Consider the following 23605-nt stretch of genomic DNA (forward strand, 5'->3'; position numbering starts at 1 on the left):
GACAAAAGATCGCATGATACGTTTGAAAAAACAGGAATTTCTAAATATCTTGATAAGATTAGCTGTAAATGTTAGTTTAACAGCAAGTATCACCTAGGACCTTTTGCCGTGTCGATTATGAACAATGCATAGAAACAATCCATAAGTCTTATAGTCTCAACCTAAAATTGAAAAGAGAAGATTTGTAACAAACCTGATAAGATTTTTAAATTACACGTAAAAATTTCCGTGTACCAAACATGGGAGGAGGGTAATCTGCCGCAGCAAGTTTCAAGCTCAAATTTTGGTTTTAACAATCAAAAATAAATAAAACAAACAAAACTTGGGCGCTCTCTTCATTGAAAAATCACCCTTCTTCATTTGTAGGAATATAATCAGATTAGTGTTTAAGGTTCGGTACTGAGCGCTAAAATAAAACAGTACATTAATATGTTCACCTCCATAAATCGGAGAGGGGACTCCTCAAAGAGCATGAATCTAATTGATAAATATATTAGGTCACTATTTTTGTCCAGGGCAATTATTTTTGTTTTCAGCACATTAATGAAGTAAACCATAGTTCGTGCAATTGGCGAGACATCAGGATAATGTCAAGTTTTACCTGAAAAAATTCAGCACGTAATGGGTTAGAACAATCTATATTTTGTGCATTTTTTTTTGCTTTTAGTATGCAAATGGGTATTTTCAAACAAACAAAGCATCCATATTAGTACTCTTATCTACCCATCCTCGTTTAGCGGCAGTTTTTTTCAGAAGATAAAAATGTTGGAACACAAAGTCAAATATTCTACTCAAACTTAACAAAAGGCATTGGTAGAAATTCTTTTTGTTAGATTACTCAATTTGTGCATTTTTTACCAAAATACAAATTACACCAAGACAGAATCATTTTATACCTCCTCGATCCTTTAAAGGTCTATTCATATCAGAAACACTCGATTTTCTAAGATTTTTCTTTTCTTTCTTTCAAATTACGACCTTTAACGCAGTATTTTTGTCAGTATTGCCACGCAAAACCATGACAATCAATTAATAAAACTAATTAGTTGAATTTTAAAATGCTTTTTGTCTATTTCAAAATCGCCAATCTGTAGATTTCTAAAGACAACTACACCGTTAAAGGAAAGCTACACCTTTTTAAGCTATTTGGTTTATTATTTTGCTGGTGTAAACACCATATATATTCTGGTCTAAACACCAGAATATTACCATATCAAATAAAGCTATGTTAAGCGACATCACTGCTACTTTTCTGCAAATGCAATGAGGGGGAGGGGCGGGCTGTGGACCAAATATCCTTTGCTTTCGTACACCTTCCTGTTTACCTGTTGGTTTCCTGTTTACCTTCCCCAGATTTCTCCAGGTGTCCATTTAGAGCTAGATCGACTCTGGCTGAGCTTACAGAGTCACATCACTGACCTTCCTTCTAAACCAAATAACCAGCGACACCAGGACCCGAAACCCTGTTCTCACGGACAAAGAATTTCGAGCCTAGATCGAGCAGGTTCAGCACGATTATTTTTGTCAAAATATTATTGGCTGCGAGTCATTCAGTCACATATTTTCTTTTAAACACTTTTATTTAACATCGTCTGCTTGGAAGATAAGGCCCTTTGGAAATCATTTGTCTGAGGGGCGTAGGTTCGATACCTGGCGTGGTAATTTATTTGGTTTGGGACGGGGGTCAGTGGCGTGACTCTATAATCTCAACCAGAGTCGACCCAGCTGTGAATGGGTACTTGGAGAAATAAGGGAGTGGTAAACAGGAAGGATGTACGAAAGTACCCAATGCCTGCCCCCACCTCACTGCACTTCCTGGATGAAGGTCCACGAAACGGAGATCAGCACCACCGGTTTGGACCTTGAGGGTCTAGTGCCGTCATACTACTACTACTACTAATACATCCCCTATTTACAGTCAAATCTATGGTATTTATTACATAATAATCAGTGCTATGGCTATTGTTTTAAGGAGAGGCAGTTGTGGTCTCAACGTACCTGGGATAAAAATAACGTATAAGCAAAGCTTTTTTGCAGGGTTCTTCCTTGATAAATACACTGACAACGGTTATTTTAGTCAATCCATGTTGCTGTAAACCTCATTTTAGCAGAAAATTAATCAGATTAGAAGCAATTATCATACATTTCTATATTAAATATATAATAATTAATATAAAATAATTCAAAAAATTTGCTCATCATTTTGGATTTTGAGTCCCATTTTCTAAGAACTTTTTTATATGCCTGCATACATTTTTATTTACTGAGGGGAGGAAGGGGAAATTCGAGAAACGACAAAACAGATAGCGAACTAATGAAAATACTGGGAATCAGATTTAGAAGACAGGGGGCTGGGGCACAGGCTTTGAACAGTTTTTATCTTGCTCAAGTGCCATACCATATATGAAATACTTGCAAGAGTGATGATAACTTCATAGCGAAAATCTATATGCAAGCTTAAAACAAAAACAAAACAAAAACTCTTAGCTTACGCGAAGCAAAAATCAAAAAGAGTAAAAAGAGCAAAAGAGCAAAAAGCGCAAGAGCAAAAAGTTTTTTTTGTGGAAGCAAAACGAAATTAAAATCTAATTCATAATAAATAAAGTGCTAGGGTTTCTATGCTTCAAAATCAAATTAGATTTGTACTTCTTTTTTTTACATCAGTTTTTTTACTATTAGAACTGGGAAGCTATTTAGATAAAATATTTATGCAAACCCATACCTTGATAGGACTTTACAAGACATACTCGAAAGAATAAAATGAAGCTTGATCAACTCCAATATAGTCAGTCAAGTGCGTTAACTGATAAATGAAAAAAAAAAAAAAAAACGAAAGATCTTAAAGTAGATCTATTAGACTTTAAAGGCTGAACACACTGAACAAAGTACCAACATATTCAATTGTTAAATCTTGGACATTCGACAAAAAAGAGAAAAAAAAGAGAGAAACCGAACAAGGGCAATTTCCTTAAAAATCCTGCTAGCTTGCCTTCTAAATTCATCCAGGACGTATTTATATCTTTAGTATTTGTTGTGAACATAAATAGAACTGTTTGGGTATGACCACCGCAACATTTCTTTAAATAATTATAGAGTTTTCACCCCCATCACTTTCAACCGCTTCAGGAGACAAATATATCAAAAAAGGGTGAAAACTTCTGTTACATTCACCAATCATATGACCACATTCTGGCAAAAAAAACAAACAACAATTTAGTTTCAAACCCTTTTCTTTCCCCCTACAGAAAACACCCCTTCAAAAAAACAACAACTTAGGTTCAAACCCTTTCCTTTCCCCCTACAGAACACACCCCTTATTAAAACAGTCGGGGAAAAATTTTAATACGCTTCTAGTTTTTTTTGGCAGCAAGCCAAAATAATAGATCTCTGTGATGTAGCTTCATTACAATTAACTGTCAGTTTTGCCATATAGTTAGATCATTTTTAATTTAATTTTTGTATAATGTGTTAAGTATTCTCCTAAATCTTAAATATATATTTTTTTTATTTAGGTTTAATTTCTATTGCCTCTCGAACAATTTGCTTAATACCCAAACCCTACTAATGAAGGTGGTATCTTCGGAGATATTAAATGACCAGGGTTTTCGAAATATATTACCCAAGGACCGAATCAAAGGAACTAGAAATACTATTAGAATTTAGAGCCCTTTTTATACTATTCTTGTGTTCTTGTCATTTTTCCCTATCATTCCCCGTGTTGACAAGCTAGATTTGAAATCCTTCGTCCGTGAGGATGAAGGTTCGAGTCCTTGTGTAGCTGGTTATTTGGTTTGGAACGGAGGTCATTAGATTCTGTAAGCCCAGCCAGAGTCAACCCAGATTTAAATGAGTACCTGGAGAAATCTGGAGAAGGTAAACAGGAAGGATATGCGAAAGCACTGGATGGCCGGCCCAGCACCCTGTTACACTTCCAGGCTGAAGGAACATGAAACAAAGAACAGCACCGACGGTAGGGACTGTAAAGTCCAATGCCGTGTTCTTTATTTTTAGCTTTTTATTTCTCATATAATATAAGAAATTATAACTTTAGACATTTAATTTTTCAAAAGAAAAGGTACAAACTGCAGCAAAGATTTTTGGAGAAATTTCCGAGAACTAATCTTCTTTATATTCAAAAGCTTCTGGTGCTTCCGGTTCAACTTCTTCTTCCGGTCTTACAACATTCAAGGCTGAAAAAGAAATATATAAATGAACAAGAGCTAATATGGCACTTGTGAAGAGGTCAGAAGAGCCAAGAGCTCATATGGCATGAGCTCTAGCAAAATTCTAAGAATCAACAGATTGATTTAAAAGGAAAATCGCTTAATGCCGGTCGGGATTTAACATAAGAGCTCTGAGACACGAGGTCCTTCTAAATATCAAAACTCATTTTGATCCGATCACCCATTCGTAAGTTAAAAATACCTCATTTTTTCTAATTTTTCCTCTCCCTTCAGCATCCCAGATGGTCGAATCGGGGAAAACGACTTTATTGAGTCAATTTGTGCAGGTCCCTGACACGCCTACCAATTTTCCTCGCCCTAGCACGTCCAGAAGCACCGAACTCGCCAAAGCACTGGAACCCCCTAACTCCCCCAAACAGAGTGGATCCAGTCCAGTTACGTCAATCACGTATCTACGACATTTGCTTATTCTACCCACCAAGTTTCATCGCGATCTCTCCACTCTAAGCGTTTTCCAAGATTTCTTGTTTCCCCCTCCAACTTCCCCCAATGTCACCAGATCTGGCCGGAATTTAAAAAAAGAGCTCTGAGACATAAGTTCCTTCTAAACATCAAATTTCATTAAGATCCGGTCTTAAGTTAAAAATAACTCAATTTTTCTAATTTTTCCGAATTAACACCCCCTTCAACTTCCCCAAAGAGAGCAGATTCAGTCCGGTTATGTCAATCACGTATCTAGGACTTTTGCTTATTTTCCCCAGCAAGTTTCATCCCGATGTCTCCACTCTAAGTGTTTCCCAAGATTTCCGGTTTCCCCCTCTAACCCCCCCCCCCCCAATTTCATCACATCTGGTCTGAATTTAAAATAATAGCACTGAGGCATGATTTCCTTCTAAATATCATGTTTAATTAAGATCCGATCACCCGTTCGTAAGTTAAAACTAACTAAATTTTTCTAATTTTTCCTGATTAACACCCCCTCCCCAAAGAGATCGCATTCAGTCCGGTTTTGTCAATCCCGTATCTAGGACCTGTGCTTATTCTTTCCACCAAGTTTCATCCCGATCTTCACAAGCGTTTTCCAAAATACCCTGTTTCCCCCTCCAACTCCCCCCAATATCACTGGATACGGTTAGGATTTAAAATAAGACCTCTGAGACACGAGATCCTTCTAAATATCAAATTTCATTAAGATCCGACCGCCCATTGGTAAGTTAAAAATGCCTATTTTTTTTTAATTTTTCCTCTCCCTCCAGCTCCCCATATGGTCAAATTAGGGAAACAACCGTTACCAAGTCAATTTGTGCAGGTCCCTAACATGCTTACCAATTTTCATCGTCCTAGCATGTCCAGAAGCATAGAACTTGCCAAAGCACTGGAAATCCCCCCCCCCCAACTCCCTCAAAGAGTGGATCCAGTCCAATTATGTCACTCACGTATCTAGAACTTGTGTTTATTCTTCCCATTAAGTTTCATCCCGGTCTTTCCACTCTAAGCATTTTCCATTATTTTTTGTTTCCAAGATTCCCGTTTTCCCCCTCCACCCCACCTTCGCTCCAGCTATTTTAGTCAATAAACTAATATGCTAATACAGCTAAATATTCTATTATTTAACTTTTATTTTTTTATTTTATATGATTAGGATATAACTATTCTAATTAATCTGCAAAATATTCCTGTTAAAATAATCAACTACAAAAATTATCCGGCAGAATAGCCAGAAAACAAACCCCAAAAATAGAAATATATTATTTAGATAACATAACTACTTATCAATGTTAAAAACTATCCAGTAGAATTTTTTTTCGTCAAAAATTTATTTGGGTCTTTTACAGGTCATTTTCATGAATATTCTTCTTAAAAGTTTTCTAAGGAATATAATTTTTCGTCATTTATAGGAATGTAAGTACACATGATAAATACATGTTATTTTCTTTGATTAATTAAAAAACACCTTCCAAAAATATAAACCTATAATAATTCAAACTTAAAATGACATCGTTAAACTATCTCAGTTAGAAACTATAGCTTCTTAAAAATGTTTAGATATGACCTTTTGTGAAATATGGCCATTTTGTCACTTAAGATCTTTGAATAAAAGCTTCTATATCATTTTCATCACAGTCAACTAACTTGGAACAGGGTCTGGTATGTTGTCAGTTATTATTTGTGGTTAAAAATTATGATTCTGTCAGTTACGACCTTTGGATAAAACCCTCAAAGCCACTTTCAACATAGAAAACTTACTTGGAACAGGTTCAACTATCTCTTCTGTAGCCTCTGTGCCATCGACTCGTTTAACCAGTATGATACCACCTATAGAAAGGTCCTTCAAGGGACTGTACATTGTTCCTTCTTCAAATTGGATCAATTTCAACTAGAAAAAATGGCATTAAATCAAAAATTTTGATTTGTCTTTCTTCGAATTTTTTATTTTTTTTTTATTCTATTTAGGAATCTTTGTTACATAGCAGTGGCAGTTCTAGGACTGGACAGGGGGAGGGGGTGTTGGTGGAATAGCTCCTTTCTCAGTTTTTCTGATATCTGACATTAAATGTATTTCACTACTATGGTATACCTTGTGCCCCCCCAGATTATGAGGCCTAAAACTGCTACTGTTCCATAGCTTCCCCATAAATTCGTAAAGCCAAATTGCTTTATCTTTCCTAGCTATACAACTCTATATAATACAAATGAGCTCATTTCATGGCAGTTGATGAAAAAAAAATTGCAACCAAAATTTACTTTAAGTAAAATGTATGTCACACAAGCTCTATAGAAGCATGAGCAAAAAAGAAGCAAGCCAAGTGTATAAAGTTTCTCCAGAGAGAATAATTGATGTAATAAGAAAACTCATTATCCGCCTTAATAATACGTGTTTTCTTCGTAGCCTTTTCATCATTTTTTGTCCCTGATTTGAAGTTTTCCTTTCGTTTTTATTTTGCTGACATCTCTGATGTCACATTTTAAACGCGTAGAGGGTTTAGATAGAATTTTATTATTATTTATTCTATTGAAAAACAGATAGGTAAATGATTTGCCTTGAAATAAAATGTTTTTTGTCAGATATTTTGTTTTCTAAAATTTAAGAGATCGTAACTATTATTTAGAATTCACTTAACAAATAAAAAAGTAGTCGACTTTAATTCAACTCATTAGAACCATCGTAATAGAAAAATAGAAATGCTAAAAATTTTGATTGGCTTTACTAGGTACGACTTACCCTATTTATTTTTACTTTTTGACACAAAGGATGAAATAATTTGAAAAAAAGGTATTATAGACTTCCATAAGCATTTCCTATTATAGAATTGTGCAAATATATTAAAAAATCCACATATTCCTATTATAGAATCCAAATTATTTTTTACAAAGGGCACAGTTGGCTAAAACTAATTTTTGAATTAAAATGGAATGGAGTTGTGGGCATCAAGTCATGGCTAATTGTAGAAAAAGCCAAGACAGATAGTCCAATTGAGTGAGAAGCATTTTTGGCATTAATTTTTGGCCTCCCCTTATTAGGATTGTACAGAAATGATGTTAGTTCGTTTGTTAATAAATATGTCTATCTATTATTCGTCCATGCGTCATTGCTAGGGCAGTAGAACCCAGGTAGATAGTCATAGAGCTAAGATAGTCAAATAACCTATAGTTTTCCAAGTGTTTGGTTAATTTGGCACGGTTAAACGGCGGGAGTAAGTATGTCTTTAGCAAGTCACGCCTGCCCAGAGTCTCAGGCAGATTGACCAAGAATTTGAACTGACACAGGACCATTAGATTGCGTGAAATGAGAGGCAAATCAAGTTTTAACCAAAATTTAGAATAAATATAAAACAACATGAAAAAATTACTGTCTTAGAATTGCACTTTTTTGGCTTTAAATACCTCCTCCCCCTTGATAAAGACTTGTGTAGAATTATGAATCAAACAAATTAGTTTTATTTTCGTTTGAGGTATTTGTTAACAACAATATGTAGGAAGTTATTCTTAGCTCATCCTAAATATAATGAAACATCTTTCATTAGCGAAAAGAGGAAACATATTTTCGTCAATACTAGTATCTTCTCTCTCCTATAAAAAAAAGTAAAAAAAGAGAAAAATAAAAAAATAGCAATCTAGCCTGAACTGAAAAAAAATATTTCAAATTTAAAAAAGAAGTGTAAAATTCAAACAACAAACTACCTTTTTCTTGGTTTAAAGTTGAACTGTTTTTTCTCAATGTGCTCTTTTGAGGAAAAATAAATCCCTAGTAAAAAGCAAATAGTAAATAAAACGATAGAAAAAATGAAACAATTTTTCCTACTTTCCCCTTTAACATGGACGCGTAGTTTCTGTTTAAGGCGTAGATATACCATTTTACATCGCTTTGTCCTTCCCTAGAGTAGCAAAACCTAATAGAGCCCGAATCCTTTAAAGAGTATATTGGCTATTCTGATGCCGTTGGTTTATTTAATTATTGGCTCCATTTATCCCAAAAGCGAATCTATAGCCAATCAAATATTTTGAAAATTAGACGTTGAAAAGCCTCCCCAATCAAATCTGGAATCTATGTCATCCTGAATTTCGTAACATTTACGAAACTAAGTGGCCCTTCTTTTAATAACAAAAATTATTAAAATAATGAATATATTAGCTATTCTGATGCCGTTGGTTTATTTAATTATTGGTTCCATTTATCCCAAAAGTGAATCTATAGCCAATCAAATATTTTGGAAATTAGACATTGAAAAGCCTCCCCAATCAAATCTGGAATCTATGTCATCCTGAATTTCGTAACATTTACGAAACTAAGTGGCCCTTCTTTTAATAAAAAAATTATTGACGGTATTATATTGAGTCATAAACGAAATTAACTTTGTATTATCTATAATAATATATATATTATAAATAAACAATTATAAATAAAGGCGATAATTATAAATGAACATATAGATAAAATTAGATAAATAAAATAGATAAAAATTAACCGAAAAAATAAAAATACATATTATAGTATCATAAGATAAGATTTATTAATCATCAAATAAACACACAATATTACATTTTACTTTTTCCCCAAAGGTTCATTGGCCTTTAAAGAATTGAGAAGACAAACGGGTCACTTACTTATAAAAAAAAATCACTTACTCATAAAAAAAATCACTTACTCACAGAGAGAAGAGCAAAAAAAAAATTATAGTACACAAAATTAAATAGAGTGCATAGACTAAATTAATTAAGTAAATTAAATAGATTCCAATAAAATAATAAAATATAGATATCTATATCAATATAAATATCAATGAAAAAGTAATTATAGATATCTATAGGATGTATTATCTATAAAACAATATACTACAATATATTTGTATTCACAGAGAAACAGAGAGCTTAATTATCCAATATAAACAAAAACCTTTTTAAACGAAGAAAAAACGATGTTTTTTTCAGCCAGTGATAAAAAGAAGTAATTTCTCGAAAAATCTTGGGAAAAAAATACAGGAAGCATCGGATGGTTTGCCCCCAACCACGCATCATCGACCTTTGCCACACATTGCACTCTCGACCGAAGGAATCGAATCAGGTGGTCGGTATCCACGCAAAGCATATCACGGTCAGCATGGAAAAAAGTTAAAAAAGAACTGAATGCAAATATTCACGGTCAAGACCTCCGCCCAACCATTTTCAGTGCAAAGAAAGGACATTATATAATTTGGAATAAATTCAGTTTTTGAAAATGTTGCTGTAGCAGACAAAAGGCTGTCAGATTAACGTAAATAAATTGCCACATTTTCATTATCTTGAATCTGAGTTTTTTTTCTCTTTCTCTCTCCATTTTGTACTCCAGTGTTTTACAATATCGTATTAAAAACTGAATAGTTTCTAATAAATTATTCTATTAGAATTAGAAACATATTTATTATCATTATTATTGCAACAGCGGGTAAAAAAATGGGACTATTTTGATTTCCATTCTGACATATGTTTAAGGCATAATGTGGTGGACAGTAATACCTTACATTTTTTACCTTAAGTGGTACAAAAATAGGCCAATGGAATTAAAGTATAATTAAAGTATAGACCAATGGAATTAAAGTATAATTAAACCATAGACCAATGAATTAAAGCATAATTAAAATATATTTAAACTAAAGTATAATTAAAGTATAAAGTATAAGAATTAAAGTATAGACCAATGGAATTAAAGTATAATTTGAAGCATATTTAAATGAAAGTATAACTAAGGCATAAAGTATAAGAATTAAAGTATAATTAAAGTATAGACCAATGGAATTAAAGTATAATTCTTAAGACGGAAGCAAGGGAAGCAGACGCCAGTAATCTTCGTTTTTCTGCTTTATTTTTGTATCTTACAGTTTCAAAAAAAAAAAAAAAAAAAAAAAAAAAAAAAAAAAAAAAAAAAAAAAAAAAAAAAAAAAAGGGTAAAAATTAAGAAGGATTTTGGTGAAAAAAAAAAAACAGATAAAGAATTTCTAATAAAACTGAGATTTGGGAAAAACAAAATTGAAAGACAAATTTCCATTGCTTTGGCGAGTTCGGTTATTCTGGACGTGCTAGGACGATGAAAATTGGTAGGTGTGTCAGGGACCTGCACAAATTGACTTGATAACGGTCGTTTCCCCGATTCGACCATCTGGGGAGCTGGAGGGAGAGGAAAAATTTAAAAATATGAGGCATTTTTAACTTACGAGTGGGCGATCGGATCTTAATGAAATTTGATATTTAGAAGGACCTCGTGTCTCAGAGGTCTTATTTTAAATCCTTACCGTATCCAGTGATACTGAGGGGAGTTGGACGGGGAAAGAGGGTATCTTGGAAAACGCTTGGGAAGATCGGGATGAAACTTGGTGGGAAGAATAATCACAGATCCTAGATATGTTATTGGCAAACCGGACTGAATACGCTCTCTTTGGGGGAGTTTTTAATTAGGAAAAATTAGAAAAATTGAGGTATTTTTAACTTACGAAGGGGTGGCCGGATGTTAAGGAAATTTGATATTTAGAAGGAACTCATGTCTCAGAGCTCTTATTTTAAATCCCGACCAGATCTGGTGACATCAGGAGAGTCGGAGGAGGAAACCGGAAATCTTGGAAAACGCTTAGAATGGAGAGATTGGGATGAAACTTGATGGGAAGAATAAACACATGTCGTAGATATGTGATTGACATAACTGGACTGGATCCGCTCTCTTTGGGGGAGTTAGGCGGGGGGAATCAGTGCTTTGGCGAGTTCGATTCTTCTGAACGTGCTAGGACGATGAAAATTGGGTAGTCGTGTCAGGGACCTGCACAAATTGACTTGATAACAGTCTTTTTCCCCGATTCGACCGTCTGGGGGGCTGAAAGGAGAGGAAAAATTAGAAAAAATGAGGTATGTTCAACTTACGAATGGGTGATCGGAACTGAATAAATTTTGATATTTAGAAGGACCTTGTGTCTCAGAGCTCTTATTTTAAATCCCGACCGGCATTAAGCTTCTGATTTTCCTATTGATTTTTAGAATTTAGCTAGAGCTCCTGCCATATGAGCTCTTGGCTCTTCCGACTTCTTTACAAGTGCCATATGAGCTCTTAGCTCTTGTTTCTATCTATCTATTGTTTTTGAATGGTTATTGTTATGCACCATGTTTCGTTATTTGTGTTATTATCATGTGCTTTTTTTTGTCATTTGTTTGCCATTGCCAAAAGCAGCTTTTATTGCGATAAATATCTATCTATCTATATCTAAATATTTATAAAAGCATAAAGTATAAGCATATGGTTATAGAAGCGTAAGGACAACTACATAATTTAACGTATCCTATGGGGACTATATTTACCTGTTGACGCATGATTCTTGCTGGGTTTTGAAGGATTTCGAAAGCTGGTTCCTCTTTTTTTGCTGCAGCTGTCTCTGCCTCTTCTTTAGCTTTCTTCTCTTTCTCTATTTCATCTTTCTTTTCTTCATCCTATTAACAAACAAAATATGTGAAATAAAATAATCTAATAATATCTATTTACCTAATCTACGATTAGAAAAACGATACTATTCGCACAATATTATTTTGAGTGAGTGAATTGATTTTGAAATTAGGACTTTATTTTCATCAGGTTTTCTCTCGTTCACATTTACGTTCAGACAAAGTGAACGTGTTTCCTTCTAGGTTGTTCTCGTAGCGCTGAAGATGAGAGGCGATTGTCCTTTCGGAATTTGTTTTGTTTTGTTTATCTGTGTTGTTTTATCCAGTATTATTCGTTGGCCTTATAAAACCCCATTCCCGCTTTTCTTTTCTGTTTTTTTTTTAACAAAACTGTCTTTTATAAAATATCAAGGGAAGAATGATTGGTTTAAATCAAGACCAACCCTTGAATAACCTGATTTAATTCTTATTAAGCGAAAAGGACAAAATAAATACATAAAAGTTAGTTATCGACAAAAAAGAAAAGGAAAACTGAATAGAGTAAACTATAATATGAAATAGAATAGAGATATATAGTATGAAATAGAAATAGAATAGATAGTGGAAATACGGATGAAAGAAAGACTAGACTCAAACCCAAACACCACAAGTTTATTCTAATTAATACAAAACGTAGAAATCAACACAGCAAAAACTGATATAGAAAAAATATTAATAATATTATGAAATAAAATGAATAAAATGCAATTGAATATTTTTTAAGGCCAACCCCTAAACACCCTGAGCGTAAAAAAATTAATGAAATACAAAAAACAGGGATTCAAAGAACAAACCATCCCAAAAAAATATTTCTCAAAATCTAGGAGAACAAAAGGAATCCAGGGGGGCACGTTTCGTAATAAAAAGCACATAATATGAAATAGAAAACAATGGAAGAAGATCTCTTAGATGAAGCCAAACGCCCAAGCACCCTGAGTGAATCACAGTTAATAAAAAGAACTCAAACGGGTATTCAATATGATCTATTATACTGTAACTGGTCCGTTTACTGATTAGGGCAGTTTCTATTAGCAATAAGAACAAGAAAAAAAAAATAAACAATGGTGAAATAAATAGATGTAGATCAAATTCAAATATGGTGGGGGGGGGGGGGCACTTTCACAAGCTCCTCTGACTTTTCTTCCATTCCACCGGCAAAAATTCCCAAAGGTATTTGAAGCAGTCGAACAGCATGAACACTGTGTTTGAACATATAAATTAATTGATTCAACCAATGTAGCCACCATTCATTTTAGCCACCACCATTCACCATTCTTTTCTATATTATCTGGTATCTATTCAAGTGGTAAATCAATAAAACATACATGCAAAAATAGGAATGGCGTAAAGGAAAGAGGAGAGGGAGCAACATTACCCGATGATTTCAACTAAACGGAATAAAAAATAGGAGGTACATGCGAGGTACCACGATTTTATCAACTGACTTTTAGTTTCACTAAATAATCATAATAAAATAAACAAGAGTATTCAAAGAAAATCAAAACGTTTTAACAGAATCTATTACAATCTCCGTCTCAGAAGGTTTTTTTATAAATTTTTATTATTATTAAATAATATCAATAAAAAATCATGAGTATTTAAAGAAAAGAAAACATTTAAACGAAATCTACAACAATATCTGTCTCGGAAGGTTTATATATATATATATATATATATATATATATATATATATATATATATATATATATATATATATATATATATATATATATATATATATATATATATATATATGTATATATATAATATTTTACCGTCGCACGTTGCTACGATCTCAAAAGAAAGAAAATTCAAGAAAAAGTCCCCCTCAAGCGGAAAATTCTACCCTATGTTATTATTTACGGTCGTGTTTTAGAATTTGTAAGTATTTGAGAAACTCCTCCCACGGACCACTCTCCTCCTAAAAAATTCCCTCCTGCAGAAAACTCATCCTCCATGAAAAATCCCCCCCCCCAGTGAAAAAATTCTCCCACGACAATTCCCGCAGGAAAACTTTTCCCACGTGCAAAATAAAGATCGCATTTTTAAATTTAACAGTATTAAGAAATTGGGCTATCGTCTAGCTTACACATCGGGCGTTGTTGGATAAATAATACTTAGAAAATGTGAACAATGTAATACTTGAACGGAAAAACTGTCAAGTATTTACGATGACGGGTATCTAATTTCAGCAAGTGGGAGTTGTTAAGAGGGCCTTGGAGAAGGGGAAGAATTTACCTAAAACCTTCACAAGAGTGTACTCAACAACTTCTTAAATTCTCTTCGCGATCGGATGAAAAGGGTAGTAATGCACACACGACTGACATATGTTCGATTATAGATATATACTGATTTCTTTAAATACATTTGGATATCATTTAAATAACATGATTAAAATAAACGTAAATAAGCGTTGAATCATCATATAAAATTGCTGTTTTCGGGTATGAATAGACCTAAGATGGATCCAAGGGCAGAAAATACTTTATTTGGATGTTCACGGCAAGGCCGTATACAGGATTATTATTCGGAGGGACTTGTATTTTTTCAGGGAATTTTGCAGGAAAGAAACATTGCAGAATGCCTCAAAAATATGCATTTTTATTATTTTTTTACGATTTGGACACAAATTTCAGAAGAAGGGATAAAATACGATACTCCCCCCCTCTGAGTACAGCCTTGATTCTCGGTACTATAACTACTTATACAAATTCCACAAATGAGTAAGCAAGCTTCATTTCCTTTTCTTTAGAGGGAACAAATCCTACTAGAAAATAATAATCGTTTATCTCAAAGTAAACTTTATTCAAAGAGAGGAGAGAATTCCTTTTATCTTACCACGTCCATCTTGTCAGTTTTAGCAGCTTCTCTCTTCTTAGCTCTTGCCGTAATTGATAAAACGGCCGTGGAGACACGCTCCCGTTCCTCTCTCTTCTTTTCTTCTAAGGGAGGGGGTGGAGCAAACATTGAGGGCTTGGCATTTGACTTGAACGCAATCTTAGGCATCTAAAATGAAACAGCGTCATCAATTGCAAAGCGAAAAAAAAGAAGAAAATCGAGTCAACTAGCAATTTTGACATTCGACAACTAGCAATAAAATACATTTTAATATTTCATTTTAATTGCTATAAATGTTTTTGAAAATAAGACCACTGTTCAATGTCTTCATTTATGATAGCATATGATTATTCTCCTCAAATATTTGAATTTTGCTCCAGATAGATGACTTAGACCAGGAATATAAATGCTAAAGCAGTTGCTTGTAAGAGCAGGAATATAGCTGTCGTTAAAGCAGTTACAGCAAACTTCATACCTATTTGCGACTATATATGGTACTAGGTTTGATGGACAAAGAAAAGGGGGATCCCTTCCTGAAAAACAAGGATACATTAGAAATGTATAAAAATTGGAAAATGAAAACTCTTATCATTTCAATCTTGGCGAGATAAAAACTCCTTGTAGAATTTTCGCCAGCCCCCCCCCCCCACCCCAGTTGAATCCTAACAAAACTTAGGATTCATAAAGAAATATTTTTTATAAATCCCAACAAAAATTAGGATTCATAAAGAAATATTTTTCTGTACATCCACAAAAAAAGACCTAAAAAGAAATTAATTTACTTCGGCAATATATTCTATGTCGCTATGATTGGTTATTGAGAATTCTTACTTACCTCTCCTGCTTTTGTATGTTCTTACGAGTTCCATTAGTCTTTCTCAGAAAAGTTGGCGATAGGAGGGTGAGGGGTCTGGATGTTCAATTTTCGTCGCCGACAAAAAAATTGTAAATTTTTTTGAGCTTTGTTTTGTTTTGAGCATGTTGAGCTTTGTTTGGAACGAAATCCCGTAAAAAACTCTTAATACTCTTTATTGATGGCAAAAACTGATCCTCCAGCCCCCCTCCAGACGCCCTTCCCTACCCCTCCCAATACCTTTTTTTGTAAAAAAAAAGTTGGTCATGTTTCATCTTGTTTATACTGGAATAACATAAGGATTTTCGACTTTATGATTTGAGGAACAAATAGGGTCCAAGCCCTTTCTAAAGCCAAGTTTTATTCTGGTTTTGAATAACCAACCAGGACAATTTCACATTTTAGTTCAAAAGCAGGATCATTTTCAATTTTTAGTTCGCTGCCACTCGATTTAGGCCAATTGTTTCTTATTTCTATTTTTTACGCGGAAAATTCAAAAATTAGGAAAGTGATAGCACATAGAAAATTTGTCTGGATTTATTTATTCGTCATTCCTATCCCGTTATTTATTTATTCGTTATTCCTAACAAAGGTAAACAACGGCTTGGCAAGCTGAATAAATCCCTTTTTGTGCCGAAAAAATCTCTTCTATTTTAATCTCTTGTCTCTTTGTTTTCTCTGTTCTTTTCTGTTGTGTATAATAGTCATATTTTTTTTATATTCCTGAAACCAAAATAACAGCTTTGAAGGATTTTCTGAAGGGGCACCGCGCTTTTCGGACACATTTGATCTGTTTCCCAGTATTATCAGGTGGAACACAATTTTACAGGGAAAAAAGGATTCAATTACTATTGAAGCCTGAATATCCATATCTACGGGTGAGTTTAAACGCCTTCTAACTATATTCATCCTTGCCACTAGTAAAAAGCTTCTCTTAAACTTTGCTAGCTCAATAAACCAATAAATAAAGCATCCCACCCCATTCTTAACATAACATACGGCTAGGGGAAATCGACCCCCCCTTGGAAAGAAAAGATACTAAAAAATTTTGTTTTCAAACCCCCTGCCCCTGTGCAGTTGTGCCCATTTGTCTTCGGATCTATTTAAAAACAAGTTATTTTATTTTGATGAAGATATTACTACCTATTAATGCATTTAAAGTGATAAATAATTACCATTACACCTGTTTTTAGAAAATTTTTAGAAAATTTAGGTAATTTAGGTAATTAGAAAATTACCCCTTTCCTGGCCAAATTTTCTGGTGAGGGCCTTGGCATGAGGGCAAGTTTACAGTCTACTTGGAAAGCTCAGATGACACGAGTTCATTCTCAGTGATAAGTTATTTCTACCAGCATTATGTCTGGTACAAGGCCGTATCCAGGGGGGGGGGTTACGGGGTTTCAATCTCCCCCCCCCCCCAAGTAGAAATGCCTTGACTAGAAAAAGCGTAACAAAAATGTGCATGCAAATTTTTTTCGATGCGTTTTTGAAGTTTTATGTTGTATACCCCCCCCCCCCCAAACAAAAATCCCGGATACACCCTTGATCTGGTATCATTCTAAAATGTTCAAAATTATTTGTATCTGACAGAAGACAGTTATTTGTGGATAATAAATGAACATCATGCCAATGGTGGTACCATTGTCATGAAATCACCCTCCTTAAATGAGTTAAACCTCACCAAATCAGAATTCCTGGTATGTAAAACATTTTCCATACCTTTAAATAAATCCTCACAAGTTTCAACACTTTTAATCACTTATCTTTTAAATATGAAATATCATCTTTTGTCCCATAAATCATGCTCAAAAGACATTTTTCAAAATCTATAGGGGGAGAGGATTTTACCGCACACCTAGACAGCCCCTTCGAACTTGAAGCGTCTAGTGGCAAGTCATTTGAACCAGACATTATATCTGGTGTCATTCTATAGCATTCAAAAATGTAAAGTTCAAAAGTACAACCTAGGGCCCTGTTTAAAAGTTTCCTGAATTCTTCTTTTTTAAAATAGCAAAGTTAAATTAGTAAGAAATTAATCTAGCTTTTTCACAACTGCCAAGGGCACAATAGTTATTGTCTCATAATCCGAATATTTATTGTCAAGACAATATACAAAATAGCCTAGATATAAATCCCGAATAGGATATTACTCCGCACAGACCATTTTATTAATTGTGTGCTATGTCTAGAGGAAAGACTCAAGAGGCTCAGCGTAGTGGGGGTTACTTAGCAAAGATTATTTCTAAAGAACATCAGATTTGCATCTATAGTGATGAACATAATCAGGATCCAATCAAAATAGACAACGTATAGTATCAAAGGAGAGAGGGAAGGCAGGGGTCTTTTTCCCATCCTACGATATATGATAATTTTTATTACATTATCAGCTTGTCAGTAGCGCGTTGCTGACACATCAAAAGAAATAAAATCCCCCCTCCCCCCCGAAAATAGTCCTCTAAACTCAAGCTTAATATTTGTTAAATTATCAAGGACTCAATAAAAAACCACATAAATCCCCACTGCGACAATTTCTCCCCGCAGAAAATCCCCCCGCGTATCATAAACGATCGTATTTTTAAATTTAAAAGTATTTGTACAATTCCCTCCCCCACTACTGCGAAAAACTCCTCTTTGCCATAAAGTTACCCCCGACACTTCACCCTTGGAAAATTTCCCCCACATTTAAAATAACGAGACTATGTTTTTAAATTTAAAAATATTTGACAAATTAGGTTAGGAACTTTAGGATAATTGACTTACCCACCTTATGTAATAAGACGTTTAAACCTTTCTTTTCAATGTTGCTAAGCCCCCAGAACGATATGGGATCTAGCCACCTCCCTTCAAGCAATTTTGGCTCTTGCAACCCTCCTAACCCCACGTAGAATCTTTGTTACTCAAAATTGTTTATATCCATAACAATTTCGAACTAGCTAAACCGAAAACAGGCCTTTTCAAATCACACCCTCCGTCAAGGTTTCATTTAGAAGCTGAGGGGGTGGGTGAGTGCAGTTTCTTGTTAAGATATGTCTATATAACCCCACTGAAATGCAGGATATGAAGTACCGAATACTCCCTGGAATCATCCTCCATTAAGTACCCCCAATTAAGATTACTTGAACAAAAAGCTGCCCATGCTTTTATAGTTAGTTTTCCTACCTCTAAGAAAAATTACCGACACCACCTACGGTTTGCAATAGAACTTTATATCATTATAGAGGCAAGGTCTCGATTCTGTCCGATCTATATGAACTTAGACACACCGGCAAACATTAATAAATTTTTCCGAAACTACATTAATAAACAAAAAATGTTCTATTTCAATCTTATAATATCTAACATTCATAATCGTTTATGACCAACCACCCTAGTCCAACACTCTATCTAAACGAAGAATTAAGCAATATTGATTGGAAAGCGACACCCCCATTTTAGCCGTCATACATACAAATCGGCAATCTGTATAAAAATAATGAGATATTAGAAATATTTTATGAGGTACTCAGCCTATCAGAAATGAACATTTTTGTCTTGCAAGTCGAGCCGGCTAGAATGAATTGCAACCATTCTAAAGGGGTTGATTTCTTAGAGTCAAAGAGATGTCACATCTAGGGGAGCGCCCCACTCCAGCATGTGCTACTGCGATTCATTTGAAAATAAAATTTGTATTTTTCATTAAAAACTAGATTCCCAAATAGCAATTAAGATGGGTGGGGGGATATCATGGCTCCCTACATTTGGAAAAGCGCATTTTTTTTGGTACTTTCATATGAAAAATCAAAAGAAGCCTCTCCCCCGAATTTGGGGAATACCGTTTATGTATCTTCATTTCAATAAACTGAAAAACAAATCCTTGCCAGCCTACATTTTCATCAATTGGCGCCTCTGTGCTTAAGCTCCCTTTAACAAATTCTATTTATTCCTAGCACTGCCAAAATTACAGAAATGGATTCCAGATTCCGTCGGATTGTGCCATCACTGTGCCCCAATTTCATGTCTTGGGAAGATGGAGTGGAACAGGAAGACCAATATTTCAAACACCAATGGCAGTGAAAATGAAATCTATGTATGCTTATATATATATATATATATATATGTATACTAGCTGTTGGGGTGGCGCTTCGAGCGACCCCAACACCTAGTTGGTGGGGGAGCTTCGCCCCCCAAGCCCCCCCCCCCCCCCCGCGCGCATAAGTCGTTACGCGCCATTGTAGTTGTGTCCCTGTGTCCCACCTGTGAATATATATATATATATATATATATATATATATGTACATATATATATATATATATATATATATATATATATATATATATATATATATATATATATATATATACATATATATATATATATATATATATATATATATATATATATATATATATATATATATATATATATATATATATATATATTTATATCTATATATATAAAAATAAGTTGTCTGTGGATCTGTGGATCAGGTGACGTCATGTTTCGGCTGACGTCATGAAATTAGTTGCCATCATTTTTGCTTTGAAGGTGACGTCATTCAAGTTATATAAGACATATGTTCGCGTAGAAATCTATTAATGTTTAAGTTTACAATGACTGATGAAGATGCTCAAAGAGTCTATGCCAAAAAACTTGCTGCTGATAGAGAAAGTCAGAAAAGAAAGCGTGCCGAGGAACTACCAGAGCAACGCGAAAGCAGACTTGCTGCTAAAAGAGAAAGTGAAAAAAGAAGGCGTGCCGAGGAATCAAAAGACCAGCAGGGAAACAGGCTTGAGGCTGATAGAGAAAGAAAGAACAGAAAGCATGCCGAGGAACTACCAGAGCAACGCAGAAGCAGACTTGCTGCTAAAAGAGAAAGGGAAAAAAGAAGGCGTGCCGAGGAATCAAAAGACCAGCAGGGAAACAGGTTTGAGGCTGATAGAGAAAGAAAGAACAGAAAGCATGCCGAGGAACTACCAGCTTGCTGCTGATAGAGAAAGTAAGAAAAGAAAGCGTGCCGAGGAATCACAAGAACAGCAAGAAATCAGGCTTGCTGCTGATAGAGAAAGTAAGAAAAGAAAGCGTGCCGAGGAATTACAAGAACAGCAAGAAATCAGGCTTGCTGCTGATAGAGAAAGTAAGAAAAGAAAGCGTGCCGAGGAATCAGAGCAATCTGAAAGTTATCGCCTGGCATTCAGGTACAACCCAGTCGATGATTATAGCTTGAGTAGATGTGTTCAAATCGGGACAATGTCTAAAATTTGTCCCTATTGCAAGGCCTTGAAATTCAATGGTGAAACAATGGGAATGTGTTGCGCCTCAGGAAAAGTTAAACTTCCTCTATTGGCTGCACCACCAGAGCCATTGAAGACTTTCCTTACTGGAACTACGTCAGAATCTAAGCGTTTTTTGTCAAAAATCAGACAATACAACTCATGTTTCCAAATGACGTCGTTTGGAGCCCAAATCGAAAATCCAGATCAATTTATGTCTACTTTCAAAGTAAAAGGGCAAATTTATCATAAAGCAGGGTCCCTTCTACCATTCTCAGGCGAGAATCATAAATTTTTACAATTGTACTTCATCAGTGATAGAAATTCTGAATTGAATGCACGTTGCGAAATTTCTCCCAACGTTGAAAGGACAATCGTTTCCCAATTGCAACATCTTTTCCACGAAAATAATAATTTAGTGCGTCTGTTCAAAACAGCCATCGATTTGATGCCTACTGATACTCATAAAATTGTTATTTCCGCTGACAAAACGCCTCCTGGCCAACATGTGCGTAGATACAATGCTCCGACTATCGACGAAGTGGCAATCGTTATGGTCGGTGATCAGTTTTTACCTCGAGATATTATTCTACATAAGCGAAACGCTCAGTTGTTAAGAATTGCTGAAACTCATCGATGCTACGATGCCCTACAATATCCTATCATTTTTTGGGATGGAGCCGACGGCTATCACTTTAATATTAAATTGATGAATCCAGCCACTAACAAAGAAATGAATAAGAAATGCAGTGCAATGCATTATTATTCCTATAGACTAATGATTCGGCAGGATGAAGAAAATTATATTTTAAAATGCCGTGAATTGTTTCACCAATTTGTCGTGGATATGTATGCTAAAATTGAATCAGAACGTTTGCTATATATCCGCCTGAATCAGACCAAGCTCCGCTCTGAACAATACATTCATTTGCGAGATGCAGTTATAAATGACGACTTGCCGTAAAAAAAAAACAATGGAAAACCTAATAGATGCCACAATCTTGACAGGGCCTTATGAGGGTGAGGCTGTTCTTATTCCTCGCATTCCCATGATTCCAACGGATCTGCTTTTTCAATTTAAAAGATTGCAATTCCCAATTCGACTAGCATTTGCAACCACCATCAACAAAGCTCAAGGGCAATCACTAGAAAAATGCGGTATAGATCTTAATACAGATTGCTTTACCAATGTACAATTGTATGTTGCATCTTTGAGGGTCGGTAAACCTGACAATCTATTTATACGCACAGACAATGGGACAGCGAAGACTGTTGTATATTCACAAGTTTTACGTAGTTAATTTGTATTGTATCTATCTATCTATCTATCTATATAAAAACGAGTTGTGTGTATGCATGTTTGTTTGTTTGTAAAAAGAGCGTTTGCATATGACTTCATTATTAGTACATACGGCTTTGTATATGGACAGACAATGGGAAAGCCAAGAATGTTGTATATTCGCAATTTTTACGTAGTTTGAAACACATATATAAATCTATCTATATTCACAGGTGGGACACACGGACACAACTACAATGGCGCGTAACTAATATGGCGCGTAACGACATAAGCGCGCGGGGGGGCTTGGGGGGGCGCGAAGCGCCCCACCAACTAGGTGTTGGGGTGGCGCAAAGCGCCACCCCAACAGCTAGTATATATATATATATATATATATATATTTAACAACGTAAAACTTGCAAATATACAACATTCTTGGCTGTCCCATTGTCTGTGCATATAAATAGATTGTCAGGTTTACCGACTCTTGAATATGCAACATATAGCTGTCCATGGGAAAAACAATCTGTATTCAGATCTATACCTCATTATTCTAATGATTGCCCTTGAGCTTTGTTGATGGTGATTGCTAATCGAACATTCCCTGTGTCCCCGTCGTCATTTATATATCCCCCTGTGCCCCCCAGCGTCCCCGTTGTTGTTGTTTCCCTGTGTCCCGGTCGTCATTTGTGTCCCGGTGTCCCAGTCTGTAATTTCTCTTTGAGTGTCGCGGTCGTCATTTATATTCCCTGTGTCCTGGTCGTCATTTGTGTCCCGGTGCTTTGTTGATGGTGATTGCTAATCGAACATTCCTTGTGTCCCGGTCGCTTTCTCTTTGAGTGTCCCGGTCGTCATTTATATTCCCTATGTCCCGGTGTCCCGGTCGTCATTTGTGTCCCGATGTCCCGGTCTGTAATTTCGTCAGTTGACAAACATGACGTCAGTCGACACACAAACATGACGTCACTCGACACACACACAGACAACTTATTTTTATATATGTAGATGTCCCGGTGTCCCGGTCGTCATTTGTGTCCCGATGTCCTGGTCTGTAATTTCGTCAGTCGACAAACATGACGTCAGTCGACACACAAACATGACGTCACTCGAAACACAGACACACAGACAACTTATTTTTATATATATAGATTATATGTCATATAATCCCCCAAGCCCCCCCGCGCGCGTAAGTCGTTACGCGCCATATTAGTTACGCGCCATTGTAGTTGTGTCCCTGTGTCCCACCTGTGAATATATATAGAT

At 35.2% G+C, this 23605-nt stretch overlaps 1 protein-coding gene across 2 annotated transcripts in view; it reads right to left on the minus strand.

Moving 5' to 3' along the window:
• Positions 1-4039: 4039 nt before the first annotated feature.
• The window catches only part of LOC136036925 (26S proteasome non-ATPase regulatory subunit 1-like), a 239848-nt gene continuing 220282 nt past the window's right edge, over positions 4040-23605 (minus strand). For both annotated transcript variants that reach the window (XM_065719311.1, XM_065719310.1), the window contains exons 17-20: positions 14961-15128; positions 12003-12131; positions 6432-6561; positions 4040-4190 (exon numbers count right to left, since the gene is read on the minus strand). In XM_065719311.1, the coding sequence (XP_065575383.1) occupies positions 4117-4190; positions 6432-6561; positions 12003-12131; positions 14961-15128 (501 nt within the window). In that variant the 3' untranslated portion in view covers positions 4040-4116. The remainder of the gene's footprint in view (positions 4191-6431; positions 6562-12002; positions 12132-14960; positions 15129-23605) is intronic.

This window comes from Artemia franciscana, chromosome 16, assembly GCF_032884065.1.
Source record: "Artemia franciscana chromosome 16, ASM3288406v1, whole genome shotgun sequence".
NCBI lineage: Eukaryota > Metazoa > Arthropoda > Branchiopoda > Anostraca > Artemiidae > Artemia > Artemia franciscana.